This window comes from Bos javanicus, chromosome 1 (assembly GCF_032452875.1).
Source record: "Bos javanicus breed banteng chromosome 1, ARS-OSU_banteng_1.0, whole genome shotgun sequence".
NCBI lineage: Eukaryota > Metazoa > Chordata > Mammalia > Artiodactyla > Bovidae > Bos > Bos javanicus.
In genome coordinates, this window is record NC_083868.1 from 144,931,516 (window position 1) to 144,950,416 (window position 18,901).

Genomic DNA, 18,901 nt, shown 5'->3' on the forward strand with positions numbered 1-18,901 from the left:
CTTGGTTTCAGGAAGAGAATCCCATCTTCCCATCTAGAGGGGGCCCAGGCCCAGATGCCCGCCCCCGGGACATCCTCTGGGCCAGCAGGCGGGCTCCTGCCGCAGAAGTCTCTTCCCTCTCGGAGGAGCCCAGGCCCTGGTTCTCTCACCCAAATTGGTCACCCAGGGTGGGATGCCTGGACGGGAGCTCCCTGTCCCCATAGAGTGGGCTCCTGCTCTTCCCAAATCCATACCTAGACATCATCGGCCTTGACCCCGGGGTCCACGGCCAGAATCAGGTACATGAGCCAAGACAGAAGGATTTCTGGAAGTCCATCTTCATTGTAAGTGATGTCTTTGAATTTTCCACTCTCACCTCCCTCTCTTGGTTGGAAAGGACCACATGATTGTCTGGGTTTCTCTGAATGCTGGTGACAATGTCCTGAGAGTTAATTGGCTGTGTCATGGCCTCCCTGAACAAGGGCTGACTTAATCACAGAGATAACCAGCAGGCAGGAGGGACATGAACATTTATCTCAGGCCAGCCTCTCCACTTGGTTGAGGTTGAACTGTGCCTGCCTTTGAGGAAGGGGTGGGGCGGGGCGGGGGCGGGGCAGGTGTGGAGGGTGGGAGGCGATCAGAGCACTGGCTTGGCTCCTGCCTGTGCACCAGACTCCTGGCCTTCTCCACAGACAATGAGACGCAGCCCTGAAAGTTCAAAGGTCTGCGTTCCAGAATGTCAACGCTGAGTGATCAGTGCGTCAGCAGTCATCAGCTGGAGCAGATCTGGGGGTCTGGAGGAGAGATTGGAGGGGCTTGGTGAGGCCCCTCCTCACCAGGTGTTACAGCCTCTGAATGCAAAAACAAAGATCATGGCATCTGGCCCCATCACTTCGTGGCAGACAAATGGGGAACAATGCAAAGAGTGACAGATTTTATTTTCCTGGGCTCCAAAATCACTGCGGACAGTGACTGCAGCCATGAAATTAAAAGACGCTTGCTCCTTGGAAGAAAAGCTATAATAAACCTAGACCGCATGTTAAAAATCAGAGATGTTACTTTGCCGACAAAGGTCTGTATAATCAAAGCTATGGTTTTCCAGTTGTCATGTATGGATGTGATTTGGACCATGAAGAAGGCTGAGTGCAAAGAACTGATGCTTTTCAACTGTGGTGTTGGAGAAGGCTTTTGAGTCCCTTGGACAGCAAGGCGAGTAAACCAGTAAGTTCTAAAAGAAATCAACCCTGAATATTCACTGGAAGGACTGATGCTGAAGCTGAAGCTCCAACACTTTGGCCACTTGCTATGAAGAGTCGGCTCGTTGGAAAAGACCCTGATGCTGGGAAATACTGAGGGCAGAAGAGGGTTACAGAAAATGAGATGGTTGGATGGCATCAACTCAATGGACGTGAGTTTCAGCAAACTTCAGGAGATAGTGAAACAGGGAAGCCTGGGGTGCTGCAGTCCATGGGGTTGCAGAGTCGGACACAACTGAGCGACTGAACAACCCCCCCGCCCCCGCCCCCAGGAGAGAGGGTGCCAGTTCCAGAGGGCGTGGGTCATCTGCCACCTGCTCCTCCCACCCTCTGACTAGACACCTCTGGGATGTGTGTCCCCAGGGACCCATCCTGGCCTGGCCCGTGAAGGGGGGTCCTCCTGTCCCCACACAGCACCCCAAGCCATCTCCACCGTGGGAGGCTTTGCTGATGGCCTCGGGGCTCCGTGACCTCAGGGCTCCCACCACTTGGTGCCTAGACAGCAGTTCTCAAAACGTCTGGAACCACAGACTCTTTACCAACACATCTGGGGGCCATGAGTAAAGGACAGAAGGGCTGGTGGTGTGGGCAGTGCCTCCATCACGCTCACACCCACAAGCATGCTGATGACAGAGCAGCTTGCCTTCCTGAAAGAGGAAGGTGACGACTAAGTCCAAACGCTTGGCCCAGCTCTTGGCCAAAAGAGTACTCGGGCGGAAGCAGCACCGCTTTTAGAAAATGTATTTTTATTAACATTTGATGTACAAACGGAGAAAGAATAAATATCTTGTCGTTCCACCCTGCACGGCCGAGAACACCGAGGACCCTGAAGGAGACGGAGGAGGTCAGGGCTCTATCCCACCCCCAAACTCCGCCTGGCTCCCCACACCCACGTCAGCGGTCACCCCAGGTGTTGGCGAAGCTGGGCGCCCGGTCTGAGGCTGGACTGACCCTGCTCCTCTCAGCTGCTCCCTTTGCCCACAAGGCCGGGGGGTGGGGGAAGGGGGGGGGCGGGGGCACAGAGGCTTCAAGGACGAGCATCCGGTTGCCCACCACGTTGCTGGGGCCATTAGACCACACCACCTGGACAGACCCTGCAGACCATCCCGGAAGGACTTCCCCCCACCCCCACCCCAATATGGGCACAGAGCACCGGGCCCTCCTGAGGAACATTCTGGAGCTCTGACTCAGGCCAAGGCGAGGGGTGGGGATCACAGCCCCCAGCAAGTCTCAGCCCAGCCCCGGTGAGGTGGGGTCCGCCTGCCATCCAGCTGGCATGGAGTTCTGTGGGGAGAAGGGCAGGGCCAAGGGCACTGCTCTGGGGCACAGACAGAGTCAGCATTGCGTCCACTGGCCCAGGGCTGGAGCAGCCCAGGTACCACGCTTGCCAACACTGCTGGAAACCCGGCAGACCAAGGTCAGTAGGGACAAGTCAGAACCTCCGCGGCATCACCGGGGGCCTCGCTGGCTGCAGACGTGCGCTTCCAGATGGATCCCAAGTGAAAGCAACCCAAGTCCTGGGGATGCAGAGGTGCCGGCTGAGAGACAGACAACCGGGCCGAGGCGGTGCACAGCACCGCTCCGCGGGGTCCACAGCCTGAGGTCCGGGAAGGGACACGTGTCCTCAGGCAGCCGTGTGGGCTCAGTATGCAATCCTCCAATGAGTGGGCTGCTCACACGCCTTCTCCTCGTCCCCGCAGAACCGGTTGTATGTTGTCTTGGGGTCCAAGCCCAGGATCTCCCTCTCCTCGTGAATTCGAAAGGAGAACGTGGAGACTGATGTGCCGATAAAAAACCTGCCGAGGAACAGGTTGTCTGTCACCAGGACTGCAGCACAATCCCCCATCCACCACCCACCCAGACGCCTGCCCGGGCCCTCGCCCCAGTCCCCTTGGCCAGGGTTCCCTGCAGCTGGTCACCAGCAAGCGGCCTGGGTTCAGGACTCATGGGTGGGCAAGCAGACCGGCCCCGTCTGCACAGGAGGACTCAGCCAGGAACACGGCCGTAGGTAAGGGGGCGCTCACCGCGCGTGCGCACAGATCCACTGGTCCACGATGGCCACGCCCCCATCCTTGTAGAGCTCCAGCTCCTCCCACGTGGGTTCGAACCGCACCATCTCAGGCAGCAGCCTCCGCAACTCCTCCAGCTCTGTGGGCGCGAGGGGGCTGGTAAGAGGGCACCGCGGGGGGCTCGCACAGCCTAGAGGAGTCTCGCACAGGCATGCACATACCCACAACTCTGCAGGGTACAGGGGACTCACACATGCACGCACACGTGCCTATGACTCACAGACTGCAGGGGACTAGCACACGCATATACACATGCCGACTCACACAGGCCAAGAGGGACTCACGCACACGTGCCCACAAGCAGGACCATAGGGTGGGGGAGGAGGACAGAAACACGACCCCACTATTAACCCAGGGAGGAACAGATGGACAGGAGCCGAATACCCTTCCTGACAGCATCTGTGGCCACGAACACCTTGTCCAGCTGGTGGGCCTTCATGAGGCTGCGGATCTTCCGCACGGCCCCGTCCAGGCTGGGCACGTCCTCCCTGTGCCCCCAGATGAAGTCTTTCCTCCTCAGGTGGACGCCCAGGTATGGGCCCCCCAGCGAGGAGCCCAGCTTGACCTGGTGAAGGGGGACCAAACTGGCTGAGCTGGTGACAGGCAGGCAGGATTCAGGGCCTGATGGGGTCTGTCCCTGGACTGATTACCAATGTCCTCAGGTTTATACTAGGATGGGGCTCCCTGCTGATGAGCAGTAGCTTGGGTAACTGGGGTGCAGGGCCAGGAGCCCTGTGACGGGCAAGCATACCCCCTTCAGACCATTCCTAACTTTTAAGGGCTTAGTTGTGAGGCATCTCAAGAGAGAAATGCACCCCGCCCCCCAGGATTACGGGGGAGGGGGTTACCTTCATCTGGGTCCAGTCCTCCTCAAAGGGAATTCCATCGGCCACATCCGTGGAGTTGAGGTACCTGCTCCTGAACTCGTCCCCTACTGCCCGCAGGTGCCTGGCGAACACCATGCTGCGCCGGGTCTGCAGGAAGACAGGCCATGAGCCTGTCACCAACCCTCCTCGCCCACCATTCCCTCTTGTCCCCAGAACCCTCTCATCCATCCGGAGTCCAACATGAGGGCAACGAGCGAGCTAGGGCCTCAGGCAGTGGATTCAAGGTGGAGCCCACCATTCGGAGTCAGGAGCGTCCAGGGGGCGTGGCCACATCGGCCTGGTATGCTCCGACGGGCTGTGCAGGCTGATGCTGCAGCGCTCTCTCCTCCCAAGAGTCCCCGTGGCCTGGGGCCCTTGACTGTGACGGGCAGGGTCAGGAAAGTGCTGAGGGGTCACCACCCTGCAGGGCTGGTGGGGCCCAGTGCTGCTGAGAGGCACAGAACCCATGTCCACGTGATGACAACGGCCCTTCTGTGATTCTGAAACCACCCATTCAGGAGGTGCCCGAGTCCAAGGAGCAGGGCTCTCACTTGGGGGTCTCTGCCCAGCCCAACCCCCACTTCTATTTCATGTCAACAACAGACAAAGGCCCCTGCTAAGAGTCAGTTTTGGTACCCGTGGGAGGGTGGGAGCTGTCCCTGCAGCCTGCCCACCCACCGATGCTCCTGGCAGAGCCGTGGACAGGCCAGGCGTGCCGACATCACCTGGGTCTCCACCTCGTAGCCGAGGGCTCTTCTCAGGGAACGTCTGATGCTTTTGCACTGGGCCTCCATGGGCAGGACGGCACCTCTTTTCCAAACCAGACACCTGATGACTAGGCGTCCCCACCCCAGGACGGAAGGCCTTGGCCCACCTCCATCACCGTCCATCCACCAGAGCCAGCATTTCCCCGCCAAAGCAGAGCCCAGTCCCACAGTCAAGGAGTCGAGCAGACAGCGCCTACCTCCCATGGCTGAGAACGTGGGGCCAGAGCTCTTGTCCAGGCTCCCGGTGCCAGCAGCAGGGACAGCCAGTGCAGGAGGAGGGCCCGGGACGCCCCAGCCCTCTGCCAGGAGCACCTCCGTGGGCAGGCGGGGAGCACCTGCCGGTGGGCCCACCCCCAGATGCTCTGGGCCTCATTGTGTCAGTCAGCAGGCGGACACAGGAGCTGCTCCGTGTGTGTGCGTGTGTGTCAGTGTGTGTTGAGGCCGGGGCGGGGGGATGTATTTCCCAAACTACACACGTTCACACAGGTGCTCGAGGCAACACTCACGTCCCAATACTCCTTCCCGCCGTAGTGGTCGTGGAGGAGGTTCTCGGCTCGGTCCAACATCACAGACCTATTTTTAAACAACAGAAAAAGAAGGTCTTTATGCCCATGTGCTCCACTGAGTACTGTCATGTGGGAGGGCCCTGGGCCAGGGAACAGTCCAGGACAAAACCTGAGCGGGTCCAAACCCTGTAGGGTCAGCTGGGTGCATGAGGGCAAGTCTCTGACGACCCTCTCAAAGGCAGCCGTCTGCAGAGGGCTTCTGCTTCCTCGGCGGCTCTGAATGTTCACGGACTCGCTCCTGCCCCAGCCACTGAACTTCTCAGCAGCCAGCTCACTTGTGACTATCAGTGCAAAAAACCACACAAATACACAAAACGAATAACACCAGCCAACAGAACCCAGCAACACACTAAGAGAAAAACAAACGACAGATGGAGCTCGTACCAGGAACGCGGAGCTGGCTTGACGTTGGAGCAGCTGTGGCTTAACTCGCACTCCTGGGTAAAGGGCAAAGCCAAGCCACCACAGCCAGCCCAAAGGAGTGAGTGAGCGCTTAACCCTGCTTCTAAGGATCACCTTATGAAAGAGAAGCCTCGTCCTGTGTGTCCTTCTCCGGCCAAAACGCAGGCCCCTTCTTCAGGGAAGCGTCAACTCGATCCTTCAAAGTGCGGGGCAGAAGAAGCTGCCCACCTGAGCTCATCAAGCAACTTGAAGAGTCAGAACACACAGAGAGGACCCTCCAGAACAGGCCACATCCACTCCAGGCTGGCCCCCTGGGCAGGACAACCCTGGAGAGGGTGGCTCCCAGATGCCTGGGTGGGGGACACGGATGGGGTGATCAGAGGCTCCATTTTTAAGCCAAAACAGATGCTCAGGGGCTCAGAGATAATTGTGGAAACTGAAACTATAAAAAGTAGAATAAGAAAGAATTTTTAAGAATACTGAAATGGTTAAGATTATAAAAACATCTCCTTCTGGTTGATTGACCATGCTAAAGCCTTAAAATTCTTCAAAAGATGGGAATACCAGACCACCTGACCTGCCTCCTGAGAAATCTGTACGCAGGTCAAGAAGCAACAGTTAGAACTGGACATGGAACAACAGACTGGTTCCAAATCAGGAAAGGAGTACATCAAGGCTATATATTGTCACCTGATTACTTAACTTATATGCAGAGTACATCATGTGAAATGCCAGGCTGGATGAAGCACAAGCTGGAATGAAGACTGCCGGGAGAAATATCAATAACCTCAGGTATGCAGATGACACCACCCTTATGGTAGAAAGCCAAGAAGAACTAAAAAGCCTCTTGATGAAAGTGCAAAAGAGTGAAAACCTTGGCTTGAAACTCAACATTCAGAAAACTAAGATCATGGCATCCGGTCCCATCATTTCAGGGCAAATAGATGAGGAAACAACAGAAACAGTGAGAGACTTCTTTTGGGCTCCAAAATCACTGCAGATGGTGACTGCAGCCATGAAATTAAAAGATGCTTGCTCCTTGGAAGGAACGTTATGACCAACCTAGACAGCATATTAAAAAACAGAGACATCACTTTGCTGACAAAGGTCCATCTAATCAAAGCTACGGTTTTTCCAGTAGTCATGGATGGATGTAAGAGTTGGACATGAAGAAAGCTGAGCACCAATGAATTGATGCTTTTGAACTGTGGTGTTGAAGAAGACTCTTGAAAGTCCCGTGGACTGCAAAGAGATCCAACCAGTCCATCCTAAAGGAAATTAGTCCTGAATATTCACTGGAAGGACTGATGCTGATGCTGAAACTCCCAATGCTCTGGCCACCTGATGCGAAGAACTGACTCAATGGAAAAGCCCTGATGCTGGGAAAAATTGAAGGCGGGAGGATAAGTGGACAACAGAGGATGAGATGGTTGGATGGCATCACTGACTCAATGGACATGAGTTTGAGTAAGCTCCAGGAGTTGGTGATGGACAGGGAAGCCTGGTGTGCTGCAATCCACGGGGTAGCAAAGAGTTGGACATGACTGAGCGAATGAACTGAACTAAAAGATTATTTAAAACACACACACACACACACAGAAACCTTTAAAGAATAAACAAGTTAACAACTTTGAATATATAAGTTTAAAACTTCTGCAGAGAAACAAATTGGCAAAATATTTAAATAGATACTTCACAGAAAATCATTTCAAAAGAGCTTTTCAACATGGTTTTACTCTGAAATCAAATAAACACAAATGAACATAGCAGAGGTCCACCCTCACTCGTCAGCTCCAGAGCCCAAAGCGCCCTGCCCGGGGCTGCGTGGCAACCACGGCTCGGCGGCCACCACTCGGAAAGCAAGACCCAGCTTCTGTTCCAGGCAAAAGCCTGTGTCCTCACTCCCCCATGACTGTGCAAACACGGTTCCTGTTTGTGATGGCAAAACCTGGGACTGGTCAAAGGCCACCAACTCAGGCAGGTTCCGTGAACCCTCTTCCTCTGTGCGAGGACAGCTGCAGAGGAACATGGCAACCTCTGCAGTGACCTCACGGGTCTTACCTCACAGAGACTCCCAAAGGGTACCACCAAGTGCACAAGAGACAAACAGGACACTGCAGAGAACACGCCTGTGGTGTGAGTACACGTGTGCTCAACAGGGAGACGGACACGAGCACTGGGTGGGAGAAGAGTCCTGGAAAGATGGGACGGGATGGACCCAGTGGTGGCCCGGGGTCCCTGTGAGAACAGAGACTGTTTCTGAAGACTCCGTTTTAGGACAAAACACAGCACAGCCTGCAGACGTGGGTATCCCACCCCGCCAACGGCCAAGTGGGGTTCTGAAGCAACTCTAGGGGCCTGGAGAGCGTGCTGCAGCCGTGCCCTGGCCCCAGGACCCCCACGGGCAGGCGGCCGTGCCTAACTTCCCGCCCTGGGAGGGCTGGACTTATCTTCTGCTTTTCCCACTTGCTGTTTGCTCCTCGTGATCACCTTTGCTGGAGGCAGCCGTGCTTTTTGATTTTCACGGCTCAGTTGTGCTTCAATTCTGAATTTGCACAACCTAGCTTTTCCAACGGAGAAGGCAATGGCACCCCACTCCAGTACTCTTGCCTGGAAAATCCCATAGACAGAGGAGCCTGGTAGGCTGCAGTCCATGGGGTCGCTAAGAGTCAGGAACGACTGAGCGACTTCACTTTCACTTTTCATTTTCATGCATTGGAGAAGGAAATGGCGACCCACTCCAGTGTTCTTGCCTGGAGAATCCCAGGGACGGGGGAGCCTGGTGGGCTGCCGTCTATGGGGTCGCACAGACTCAGACACAACTGAAGCGACTTAGCAGCAGCACAGCAGTTGGGGCTCACAGGAATATTCCAGAACACGCATGGGATGCTCCTGCAGGCACTTAGGGTCACAAGCCTGCCCACCTCCGCCTGACGTCCCCTGCACTCCCAGGGGTCTCCCACTTCCTTCTGCACCTGGAGCCCTTTCTCCCAAGGGCACTGTGGGCCAGCGGGCTGCGTCTCTCCTCAGGTCTAAGGGCAGTGTATCCCCCTGACCACAAGCAAGGTGTACCTGATACCCCCGACAATGTACATAATTGTGTCTTTTGCTGAATCTGCTCCAAGGCTGCCTGCCCTGTACTCAAGGGCCTTCAGGAGCTCTGTCTGCATCTGGGTCCCACAGGACAGGCTACAAGTACCCGTCTCTGTGGTTTGTTTCCAAGCCTTATTAAACTTCAATGTAACTGAACGTATCCATCCTCTCTTTGGTTAGTGCTTTTCACATCTTGAGTTATCTGTGCGGTAGGGGTGCCCCGCCTTGTAGGGGTGCCCCACCTTGTCTGGCCTCACATCTCAGCAACCTAACCCTAACCCTGCTCCCTCCCACCAGTGTCTCTTAAACGGAAGGGTCCCTGGGCACCAGTCTTTCCTGGGCTCAGATCCCCTTACCTGCAAATAGGACAAAAAAACACAAAAAACCTGCCCCACAGGCCAAAACTTCAGCCAAATCTGCTTTCTTTAGAAATGCAAAGTTTTAGGACTTGTATTGCAGGGTCCCAAACCTCTGGCAACCTTGTGTGTCTTCTTCTCTTCGTGGAGATTGGACCCACCGAGCAGAGCACGTGGGCCCACCTGCGTTTTGTTTACGAAGGCCCAGGAGGGATCGGCCTGGCGTCCTGGCACATGGGGCAGTGCTGGGACAGGCAGAGCTTCCAGGCCCCAGAGAGCAGGGAAGGGGCTCAGCGCCTGCTGCAGGCTCAGGACACTGATGGTGGCTAATGGGAGGGCCGGCTTTTCCGGGTCCCCAAGTCCCCCACAACTCACACCTGCAGGGAACTCCCAGGGCCTGCTGGAATCAAGCATGCACCTCCAGAGGAGCTTCCCTTACCCTGGGACTCGCCCGAGACCCCGTGCCCCTTCCTGCTGACCCTCTGGTGCTGCCCAGAGCGTGTGTTTGTGGGGGGGAGGTGTGCGCGTGCCTGATTTTCTGCTTCAGAGAGCCCAGGCGTGTAGACAGACTTCCTACACAAGGGGCCTGGAGCGGCCTCCAGGGCACTGTGCCCAGGCTCGAGCTGTTCCTCTGACCTCTCAGAGCCCAGCTTCGCAAAAGCCTGACTCAGGAGTGACCCCCCCCCCAAGGGGAAGTGCTCCTCCTCCACGGTGAGCCTCCAAGACCAGCTGCAGGCCGCCCAGCCCCCGCTTCCTCAGCGGTCACTCGTCCCGCTCCTGTCCTGGCCCTGACCCTGCTTCAGCCTCACAACCCCGTGGCCCTCATCCCCGTCCTCTCCTCCAGCCCCCCACCCCCACCTGCGCCCTGAGGCCCCAACTCTCCCCACCAGCTCAGACAGGACCCCGGGGCAGGATCTGGGTGTGAATCCGACTGCACCACCCACCAGTGGTGGGACCAGAGACAACTCCCCACCATACACACCAAGGTCAGGCTCGGAGCACAGCTGCTCCAAGCAGCACCCAGAAGACAGCAGGCGTGGCCGCCCCACCTGGGAGTGCTCCCGGGGGGTGCTCCCTGGATCCTGACTGTCAGGCCCCCTGGGGGTGGGGGAGGGCTGAGGGCTAACCCTCCAGGGAGTGCCCCTCCCCCCCGCCACGAGCCGTGCCAGCAGTATGGCACACAAACACACACAAGCACACGCGCACACACGTACCAGCCATCATCCAGGGACCACGCAAACACTCACCGTGCAGACGTGTTTCTCAATAGTACAGGTGCGATGATGGAGGCCGATCCCTGGACAGACAGACAGGAAACGTTTAAACCCCTCGTCTCTTCGTAACCCCAAAACCATCCTCTGGAAAATAAGACCCACGGCACCCCGTCAGTGTGGTGTGTTCATCCGTGGGCAGGGAGTCAAGTCCAGATGCACAGCCTGACCTGGAGAAGCTCGGCCAGTTCCTGTGTGAAAACTTGGTTGTGATCACAGGTAGAGATAGTGTGGAAGTTTTTAAAGAAATCACAAATTTCACCTCATCTGATGAGACCACTGACACTCTTTTCAGGAAGCTGGATGGTTCAATGACGGGAAAACAGGGCAGCCCCAGAGGAACCCGGAGGAAATAAAGCTTTATGTGTCAGGGCCCGTTTTGGCGTAACTATCCTCAAACCAACTCTGCTCTCAAGAGCTCCTAGTTCTTAGAACCACATTACTCTGGTCCTCTGCTGGGGAAGGTGGGAAAGGGGGCTGTGGAGGCTGCAGAGGGAGGAGAAGAGGGACAGCACTTCCCCAGGCCGCACTTCTGACAGCAGCGCAGCCTGGGATGGTGCCATCTCCACGACCAGGTTCAAATGCATCAGAAGTGGAAACGGATACTTCTGAACAGCCCGAGTCCCCAAATGCGGCAACAAGAGCCGCCCTGGATGTGGGCCGTGCCCGCGGACCTCCCAGCGGTACCTGTAATACTCGTGCTTGTCCTGAGAGTACAGCGGTGGCTCGATGCAGGGCCGGCCGTCAATCTTCTCTTCCCAGGCCCCCTCCTTCCAGCCTTCCGCGTAGCCTTGCAGGATGTAGACCTGGTCGATGAAGGGCCCGCCAGACTCTGGAGGAGACAGGACAGACGAGAACGGGGACCACATCCCAGGTTACAGGGACATAGAGAATCACCCTGTATGGAACAACACTGTCTTCCCAAACAGGACTGGAAAGAGCTTGTAACAAGAGAGATGATGGAAAAAGGACCTCAGGACATGGGGGTCCGACAGGGCGGGAGGGCTGCCACAGTGGGGACGTCCAGGCCCCTCAGCTCCTCTGGGCCCCACGCTGCCCTGACCTCTGACAGCACCTGGGAGGGCCCTGGGCCCTCTTCCCTCTATGGCCACACTCCCCTTCCTTGGGGGCAGGGCTGGTCCTCTGCCCTCTCCTCTCCCGGGTCTTCCTCCTCTGGCTCCCTCCCCATGGTGCTTGGAGCCCAGGGCACCCTCCTTCCCCAGGCCCCTGACCAGCTATCTCCTCCAGGGCTCTCTCTTGACCCCTGTGAGGCCATTCAAACTGCAGCTCCCCAAAAAAGATGCCTTCCCAGGCCACGACCACCACCCAGACCCCACACCACTTCCAGCTTTCTCGTCCTGTGGCTCTGGTGCCTGCCCCAGAGCTGCGTGTCCCCATCACTGACTTAAGCTTGGCCCCCACTCTGCAACGGGGGGCCCAGGAGAGCAGGAGTCAGTGTCCCTCTCACCCACCGCTCCCCTCGCACCTAGAGCCTCCGGGCCACCAGCCGGTGCTCAGTGAAGAGGTGTTCAGAGGCGGAACGATGGAGCCTGGGAATGAGCGTGCTCCAGCGAGTAAAACCCAGGGTCATCCACATTCGTTTGGCTTGGGCGCTAACACCCAAAGCTCAGGGGCTCCTACTGCAAGGCAGGGGTGGTGACGTCGGAACTGAGACGCTGATACACCCACAGCACAAGGCCTGAGGGTCTTCTGGGGTGGCACCCACACCTGTCCTCTCTGCAGGAAGAAACTTAAGCGGGGCCAAGGCTGCCACCTTCACTCTGTCACCAGCGGGCTCAGTGCTCACCCTGCTGCCCAGCCCAAGGGATGAGGTGGCAGAGCAGCAGGAACCACACCTGTCTGCCATCACTTGGCCCAGCTCGTGGTCGAGGCTGCGCCCCACCATCAAGTCAGGGTCCAGTTCCCTGGGGGCCAAGCCCCGTGCAGAGCAAGACCGAGCCTGCCCCCCTGGGAGGAGCTGGGTCAGACGGGACACCCCATCCCCTCTCGGGTAGGGAGGCCGACCTCCAGCCTCGGGTCCGCCTTCCTAGCATCAGCCACTTCAAGGCTCCAGACCTGCAGCACCCACAGGTGTGGTTCCTGCTGACCTTGAAGGGAAAACGTCTTCAGGCGACAGGGCCTGCAGCGCGGCGAGAACAGAGCTGGTGAGGACATACGGGCCTGTCCTTGGCGGGAGCCGCAACCCTCAGGCCCCCAGGCCGCACAAAGCAGAAGTCCCACGACCACCGCTCAGGAGCCGTGACTTGGCTCTTCCAGGCGGCTCCAGGGACGTGGAGCAGAGATGACCCTACTTAAGTCCATGTCTCCTAAACAAGGTAGCAGCGTGCTCCCACACCTTTATCCTAAGAAATCGTCAGCTCTTCTCTCTTAAGAGCATTAAAACAGGAACCCTGAGCAGGACTGAACAAGGCAGGGCATGGCGTTACATGGCTCTGCCAGCACACGGCCCCACCACTCATGCACCGAGCTTTCCTTCAGGTGAGAGTGGCCTGGCCTGCACAGAAAGGGAGGCCTGCGGTACAGCTGGGACGAGGCCGGCCTCCGGGCAGCGGCCTCCCCATCACAGCTCCACTTCACCAAGCTGGATCGGGTTTTCAGAGGCAAGGGGACACATAGCTCAGATGCTTCAGATCTATTTCCCTAAAAAACTACGAAAAGACCAAGATCACTGGTCGTGGGGAAAACAGAAGCAGGAAGCAGGGCCCCTACACAAAGGCCTGAGGAGAGACGGCCCCACTGGCCAAGGTCTCTGGTCTGGCCGGACATTCACACCAAACCAATGACCGCCTGGCCCCAGTTAAAGGACCACCACCCACCTCACCTGCGATGAACTGCTCATACTCAATGACGGGGATGTTTCTGTTGAGACTTGGAAGGTCAAAGAAGTCAGACCAGGGAATCCGGACCTGGTGAATGTCAGGGCTCTGCCAGTGGTAGAGGCGGCCCCAGGGGGGCAGCACCAGCACCCACTCCTCCGTCTTCAGCAGAGTCTTCAGGAGGGACGCGATGCGGATGTAGACATCTCTGCGGAGGTTGAAGCCCTCGGGGGGATTGACATCGTACAGAAGGTACCTGGCAGGGTGGGCAGGGCAACAGCGCCTCAGGGCCAGGCTCTGCGCGGAAAACCCAACGGCCTACATTCGCAGCCTGGTCCGGACACCAGTCACCACTGGGAGTTTCTGGTCTGTGAAGTGGAGGCAGCAGCCCACCCACTTCTACGATACCAGTTACTTAAAGAGCCCTCGAGTAGGCGCAGAAAGCATCTTAGCATCTGTTTAACCATCAGCAATAACTCACAGCTAAAACCAGCAGGATCTCCATGGCTAGAATCTGAGCCCTCATCCAGTAGGGGTTCTCAATCTTCTTGGTCTATGGACCCCTGCACATTCTCAACAATTATTACATTCTCAACAATTATTGAGGACTCCAAAAGGCTGCTGTTTATGTGAGTTAAATCTATCAATAATTCCTATGTTAGGAAAAAAGCAAGAACTTATTTATGAATTTCTAGTATATTCAAGACAAAATCACGAGTGAGAAGAGTGTGAGTGTTTTTAATTTCTGCATGTCTCTCTTCAGTCAGGCAACACCTGTATTCTCCTGTCTGCTTCTCCATTCCCTGTGTTATGATACTACAGGCCAGGTGGTCTCTGGAAACCCCCACAGTAAACTCATCAGTTCAGTTCAGTTTAGTCACTCAGTCTGTCCGACTCTTTGTGACCTCATGAAATGCAGCAAGCCAGGCCTCTCTGTCCATCACCAACTGCCGGAGTTCACTCAAACTCACATCCATTGAGTCGGTGATGCCATCCAGCCATCTCATCCTCTGTCATCCCCTTCTCCTCCTGCCCCCAATCCCTCCCAGCATCAGAGTCTTTTCCAATGAGTCAACTCTTCACATGAGGTGGCCAAAGTACTGGAGTTTCAGCTTTAGCATCATTCCTTCCAAAGAACACCCAGGGCTGATGATCTTCAGAATGGACTGGTTGGATCTCCTTGCAGTCCAAGGGACTCAAGAGTCTTCTCCAACAGCACAGTTCAAAAGCATCAATTCTTGAGTGTGTGCAAAAGGCAGACGGCATCCCAGTGTTTCTAGGAAAATGACCTGGCACCCTGGGGGTCCCTGAGCACCCACTGAGCACTGCTGCCTTGTCCACAGCGAGGCGCAGGGAGAGGACTCCTGCTTCTGCTATGGTCTCACCCTCCCTTCTCTGCACCTCCGTTTGCGAAACAGACCATGCTGGAACGCCTGGCCTGGGCCTCCAATTCCCCAAAACTGCCGGTCTACCGTCTGTACACCCTGCACCCAGCAGTCTGTTTTGGGTCAGGCCCTCCCTCAGTAACAGCTGTAGGGCACTGACGCTTCTTTCTCACTCCTGAGACTTATCTATGGAACAACCAGCATCTGTACAGGGCGGAAATTCTCCTGCAGATAAACAAGGCTGGGCTTTAAGAGCCACCCTGTTCGAACATCTGATTCTGGGGCTCCTCGAACGCCAGCTAACACTCCGTATCAACTAACTGGGGCCCCCGCCCTGCCCCCTAACGTGGACCCAAGCCTGTCCTTCCAAGGGGCTCCGGGAGGCCGCGGTCGCCAGGCGACCCTGGCTCGCGCCCCCAAGCCAGGGCGCCAAAGGTGTAGGGCAGACCGAGGCCCCGCCGCTCCGCACCCCCTCTCCGAGCCCCGCCTCCTGGTCCTGTGCTCCGGGTCCGGGTCCCGGCCCCACCGATGGCGCGGACGCGCGTTTACCGTCTGCGGGACGCCGCCCCCGACAGGATGTCGGCTGCCGACTGGCCAGGCCAGAACTCTTCGCCGAAGGCCGAGGCCGACGGCCAGGATGCCGCCCAGAGCAGCAGGAAGACGACGGCAAGCGCCGCCATGGCCCCGGGCGGCCACGCACTTCCTGTAGCCGCGCCCCACCCCGGAAGCGCAGCGCGCCCTCAGGGAGAGCGTCTCCCGTAGCCACGGCAACGCCACGGGGCCCACCCAGCGCATGCGTCGTGCGTGATCCCGAGTCCGGACATTCCTTCGGCCTAACTTGCAGAGCCGCGGGGGCTGGGGCGGGGCCAGGAGGCAGGACTAATGGGCGGGAGGGCGGGGCCGATCCCTGGGCGGGGCCGCGCTGAGGTCCTCCCGGCAGTTCGTGCCGGGCGGAGACTGGCGCAAGGTCGGAGGCGGGGCCGTAAAGGGGGCGGGGCCTCGCAGGCCTACTTGACTCTGCTGCCTCCAGGGGCCCCGGACGCGAAACCCGTCAGCGTGCCTTCTGCAGGAGGGCTAGCCATAGGCAAGCCCCGGGCCTATACGGCTGTCCAGGTGGGGTACCTGAACCTCAAATCCACCAGGCCCTCTGCGGGCCTTGAATTCGCGTTGCTGAGCAGTTTCCCAGATGACAGGATCTCTCCCAAGATGGGAGGTGCGGCAGGAGGCGGGTGGGTCGGGGATGCCAGATGCTGGGCTGGGTGCGATCTCACTGGAGAACGACAGTTCGAGGGAGCAGAGCGGCCAGCGGGCCTCCGACATTTGGGGTATGGTGTGGGATGGTGTGTATGGTGCTCTGGGGTCTCCTCAGGAACCTTCATTCCAGACCAAGAGGTCCTGCTGTTCCGCCCTCTACTGAGCCCGCTTCCTTCACCAGCACCAACGCCCCTGCCTCAGGAGTGCCCACTGTTCTCTTCCCGCACTGGGCACTGTCTCTATTAGAGGTACTGAGCTCTCTCAGTACTGAACTCCATGCACTGGGCACTGTCTCTATTAGAGGTACTGAGCTCTCTCAGTACTGAACTCCATGCACTGGGCACTGTCTCTATTAGAGGTACTGAGCTCTCTCAGTACTGAACTCCATGCACTGGGCACTGTCTCTATTAGAGGTACTGAGCTCCCACTGCAGCCACCCTGTCTGCCAGGACTTCTCTCTGTGCTGGGGGCACTGGCGGGCTCTCTGCAGACCGGAGCCAGCTTCCACACCTGCTCCCTCGCTGCAGACCTGGCCCCAAGGCCCCTAAGGCTCCCTGGCCCAGGAAAGACCACCACACCATGGGGTCTCTGGGATGTCCACAGGTCTCCAGTGTGAAACTCCCTAGCCCCTGGACCCAGGGAACCAACTCTCCAGGGACCCAAATGAAAGCTTCATTCCCGCCTTGGACAAAGCACCTCCTGGCTGAAGACACCTGCTTCCAGACTTGCAGATTCTCTCTGTTAAGTTGGCCTGCATGCAACCCCCCTGGAAAGGGAGGGCCTTTCCCTCACCCCTGGGTGCACAGAGCCCTGCAGGTTGGGGTTCCCTGCTTGGCCATCCCAGCCAGGAGCCCTCAGCACTGTAGCCATGTTGGGTCACGCGTGGCCAAGAACAGCTGGCCCCTCTCTTCCATTGCTGCCCAGGAATGCACCACCCACACTGCTGGCCATTTAGGCCACTTTGGGAAAGCAGCAGGTATTTTTATGGGAAATATTATTTGCTCTTTTGAAAAGATTTGAATGCAAATGGACGAAGGGTATGCTTTTTCTGTTGCTCTGGACTCAAACTGAAGCCAAAGCAGGTTTTGGAGAGATCCACAAAACACCCCGCAACCAAGATCAAGCCTCCCCAGCAAGGGCCACAAGACCAAGGCAGGCCTCACCCTCCTGCTGGGGCTTGGTGGCCAGCGTGCCAGGTGGGGCAGAGCCACAGCAGCCCGATGGCACCTGCAGGGAAGAACCCTGATCTCCACTGCAGGGCCGGGCCCTGCTCCAGACCCCAGGGCCATCAAGGTGACTGCCCCGCTGTTCATTCCCTGGGGTCTAGGTGTAGCCCCTCTCAGCCCCTCCCCCACTGTTCCTTCTGGGAACACCCCCAGATGAAAGAAGTCTTGGGACAGGAGAGCCCTGCTGGGTGCCAGAAGCTTGAAGATCTTGGTGATGGGCACCCACCACTACTGCCCCGTTCTTTAAGGGAGGGAAAGTTTGCTCCTCCCAGTCGGTCCTCCCCTCCCTTCCCTTCCTCTACCCTCTCCTCCTTCTGCCCTTCTCTCTCCCCTCACCTGCATCTCCTGATTGATCCCTGGATGGTGGTCTTTACCAGGAATGACCCAGGAGAGGTTTTAATGAGCCTTTAAGAGAGGAAAAAAATCTTTACACAAACAACCGAAGGGCGCTTTCTTCTTTCCCTGCATGTGATCTTCTTTCCTGTGGTTGAGGTTTACTAACTGGTGTCAAGTTTCTGAGGCCCTCGCCTCTGAGAAAGCGCTCCTTCTCATTCTGTCCCGAGCTGCATTCACCCCAGCGTCCTGGCCACAAGAGGGCAAGAGAGCCCTTCCCCAAGGCCAGCAGAGGAGGGCGGGAAGGCAGATGGAGGAAGTGCCCACCCTGAGGCTGGCTGAGCCTCCCAACCCAAAGGAAGGAGCAGGGTTCAGAGCTGGGAAACCAAGTGAGCCGGTCTGGCCCAAGTCTTCCCTGCCTGGCGAACCCCAAGAGCTACTCTAGGCCCCACGGCCCTGCCCAGCTCCCTACAAACAGGAACCGAGGATCCAGGAGGGAGGAGAAGAAGGGAGGCCCTTGGCCTGGATCCAGGCAGGGGTGTCCTGTGAGCCCCAGGGACACCTGTTCAAGCCAGCGCTTTGATCTCCTCTCCCCTAGCCTCAAAAGGGTCATTCCTGGGTGCCCTGGGTCCCAATTCTGGGGGTGGGAGGAGACACAGGAGCAACTCTGAACTGAGAGTCTCTGAGAGACAGATTCTTCAGGAAGCTGGATTCCAGGGCGTAGCTCTCCCAGAGTTGGGGGGTGGTGTCCTGACCAGACCCTGGAGGGGGTGTGTGGGGCGTGGGGTCCTCTTAAGAGAAGAGAGTAGACAGTGCTTTGAGGGGGAACCCCCCCCCAGCTTTGTCCTGTCGTGTCCACAGCTTGGACACTTCACAAACAGCCCTTAGGCCACCAGGAGGTAGCCCAGGGTTGGGAGCAGACGGGGAGAGGCGGGGGCAGCCTCTGGGCCGCCTGGCCCACACTGGGTGTGGAGGGTCAGCAGGAGCAAGGCAGGGTGAGGCGCCGGGGGCAGGCCAGGCAGCCAGCACTGAGAACTCACCAAAGTCCAGTACAGTGGAGACAGGCCACGAGTCAGGGGCCTCCACCCTCGGAGGAGGACCTGGACCTTTAGGCCCAGCCCCTGAGAGCCCCAAGGGGAAGAGGGGCCGGAATCCCAAGGAGCGGCTCTCCTGGGGGCACAGACATCCCAGTACTCATGCTTCTCACTGGTGCTTTCCAGGGTGAAGAGTGAATGACGTAG

At 57.7% G+C, this 18,901-nt stretch overlaps 1 protein-coding gene across 2 annotated transcripts; it reads right to left on the reverse strand.

Annotated features, from left to right (window-relative positions):
- Positions 1–1,961: 1,961 nt before the first annotated feature.
- POFUT2 (protein O-fucosyltransferase 2) lies at positions 1,962–15,573 on the reverse strand. Of its 2 annotated transcripts, XM_061423540.1 has the most exons (9): positions 15,397–15,573; positions 13,468–13,718; positions 11,313–11,457; positions 10,602–10,712; positions 5,444–5,510; positions 4,153–4,278; positions 3,689–3,869; positions 3,260–3,383; positions 1,962–3,031 (listed from the first exon to the last, which is right to left on the reverse strand). In XM_061423540.1, exons 1-9 carry the CDS (start codon positions 15,525–15,527, stop codon positions 2,878–2,880), a joined length of 1,290 nt encoding a protein of 429 aa, XP_061279524.1. In that variant the 5' UTR covers positions 15,528–15,573; the 3' UTR covers positions 1,962–2,877. The 2 variants fall into 2 exon arrangements, with proteins under 2 accessions (XP_061279524.1, XP_061279515.1); XM_061423531.1 differs by lacking the exon at positions 3,689–3,869 and having other exon boundaries at positions 15,397–15,564.
- Positions 15,574–18,901: the final 3,328 nt, after the last annotated feature.

Excerpts from the sequence above, each read along its gene's own strand:
- POFUT2 (XM_061423531.1), bottom strand. The coding sequence starts at position 15,527 with ATGGCGGCGCTTGCCGTCGTCTTCCTGCTGCTCTGGGCGGCATCCTGG. Across the intron at positions 13,719-15,396 it reads GGGGCGGCGTCCCGCAGACG|GTACCTTCTGTACGATGTCA; the intron begins GTAAACGCGCGT and ends CCACCCTGCCAG. Across the intron at positions 10,713-11,312 it reads GACAAGCACGAGTATTACAG|AGGATGGTTTTGGGGTTACG; the intron begins GTACCGCTGGGA and ends CTTATTTTCCAG.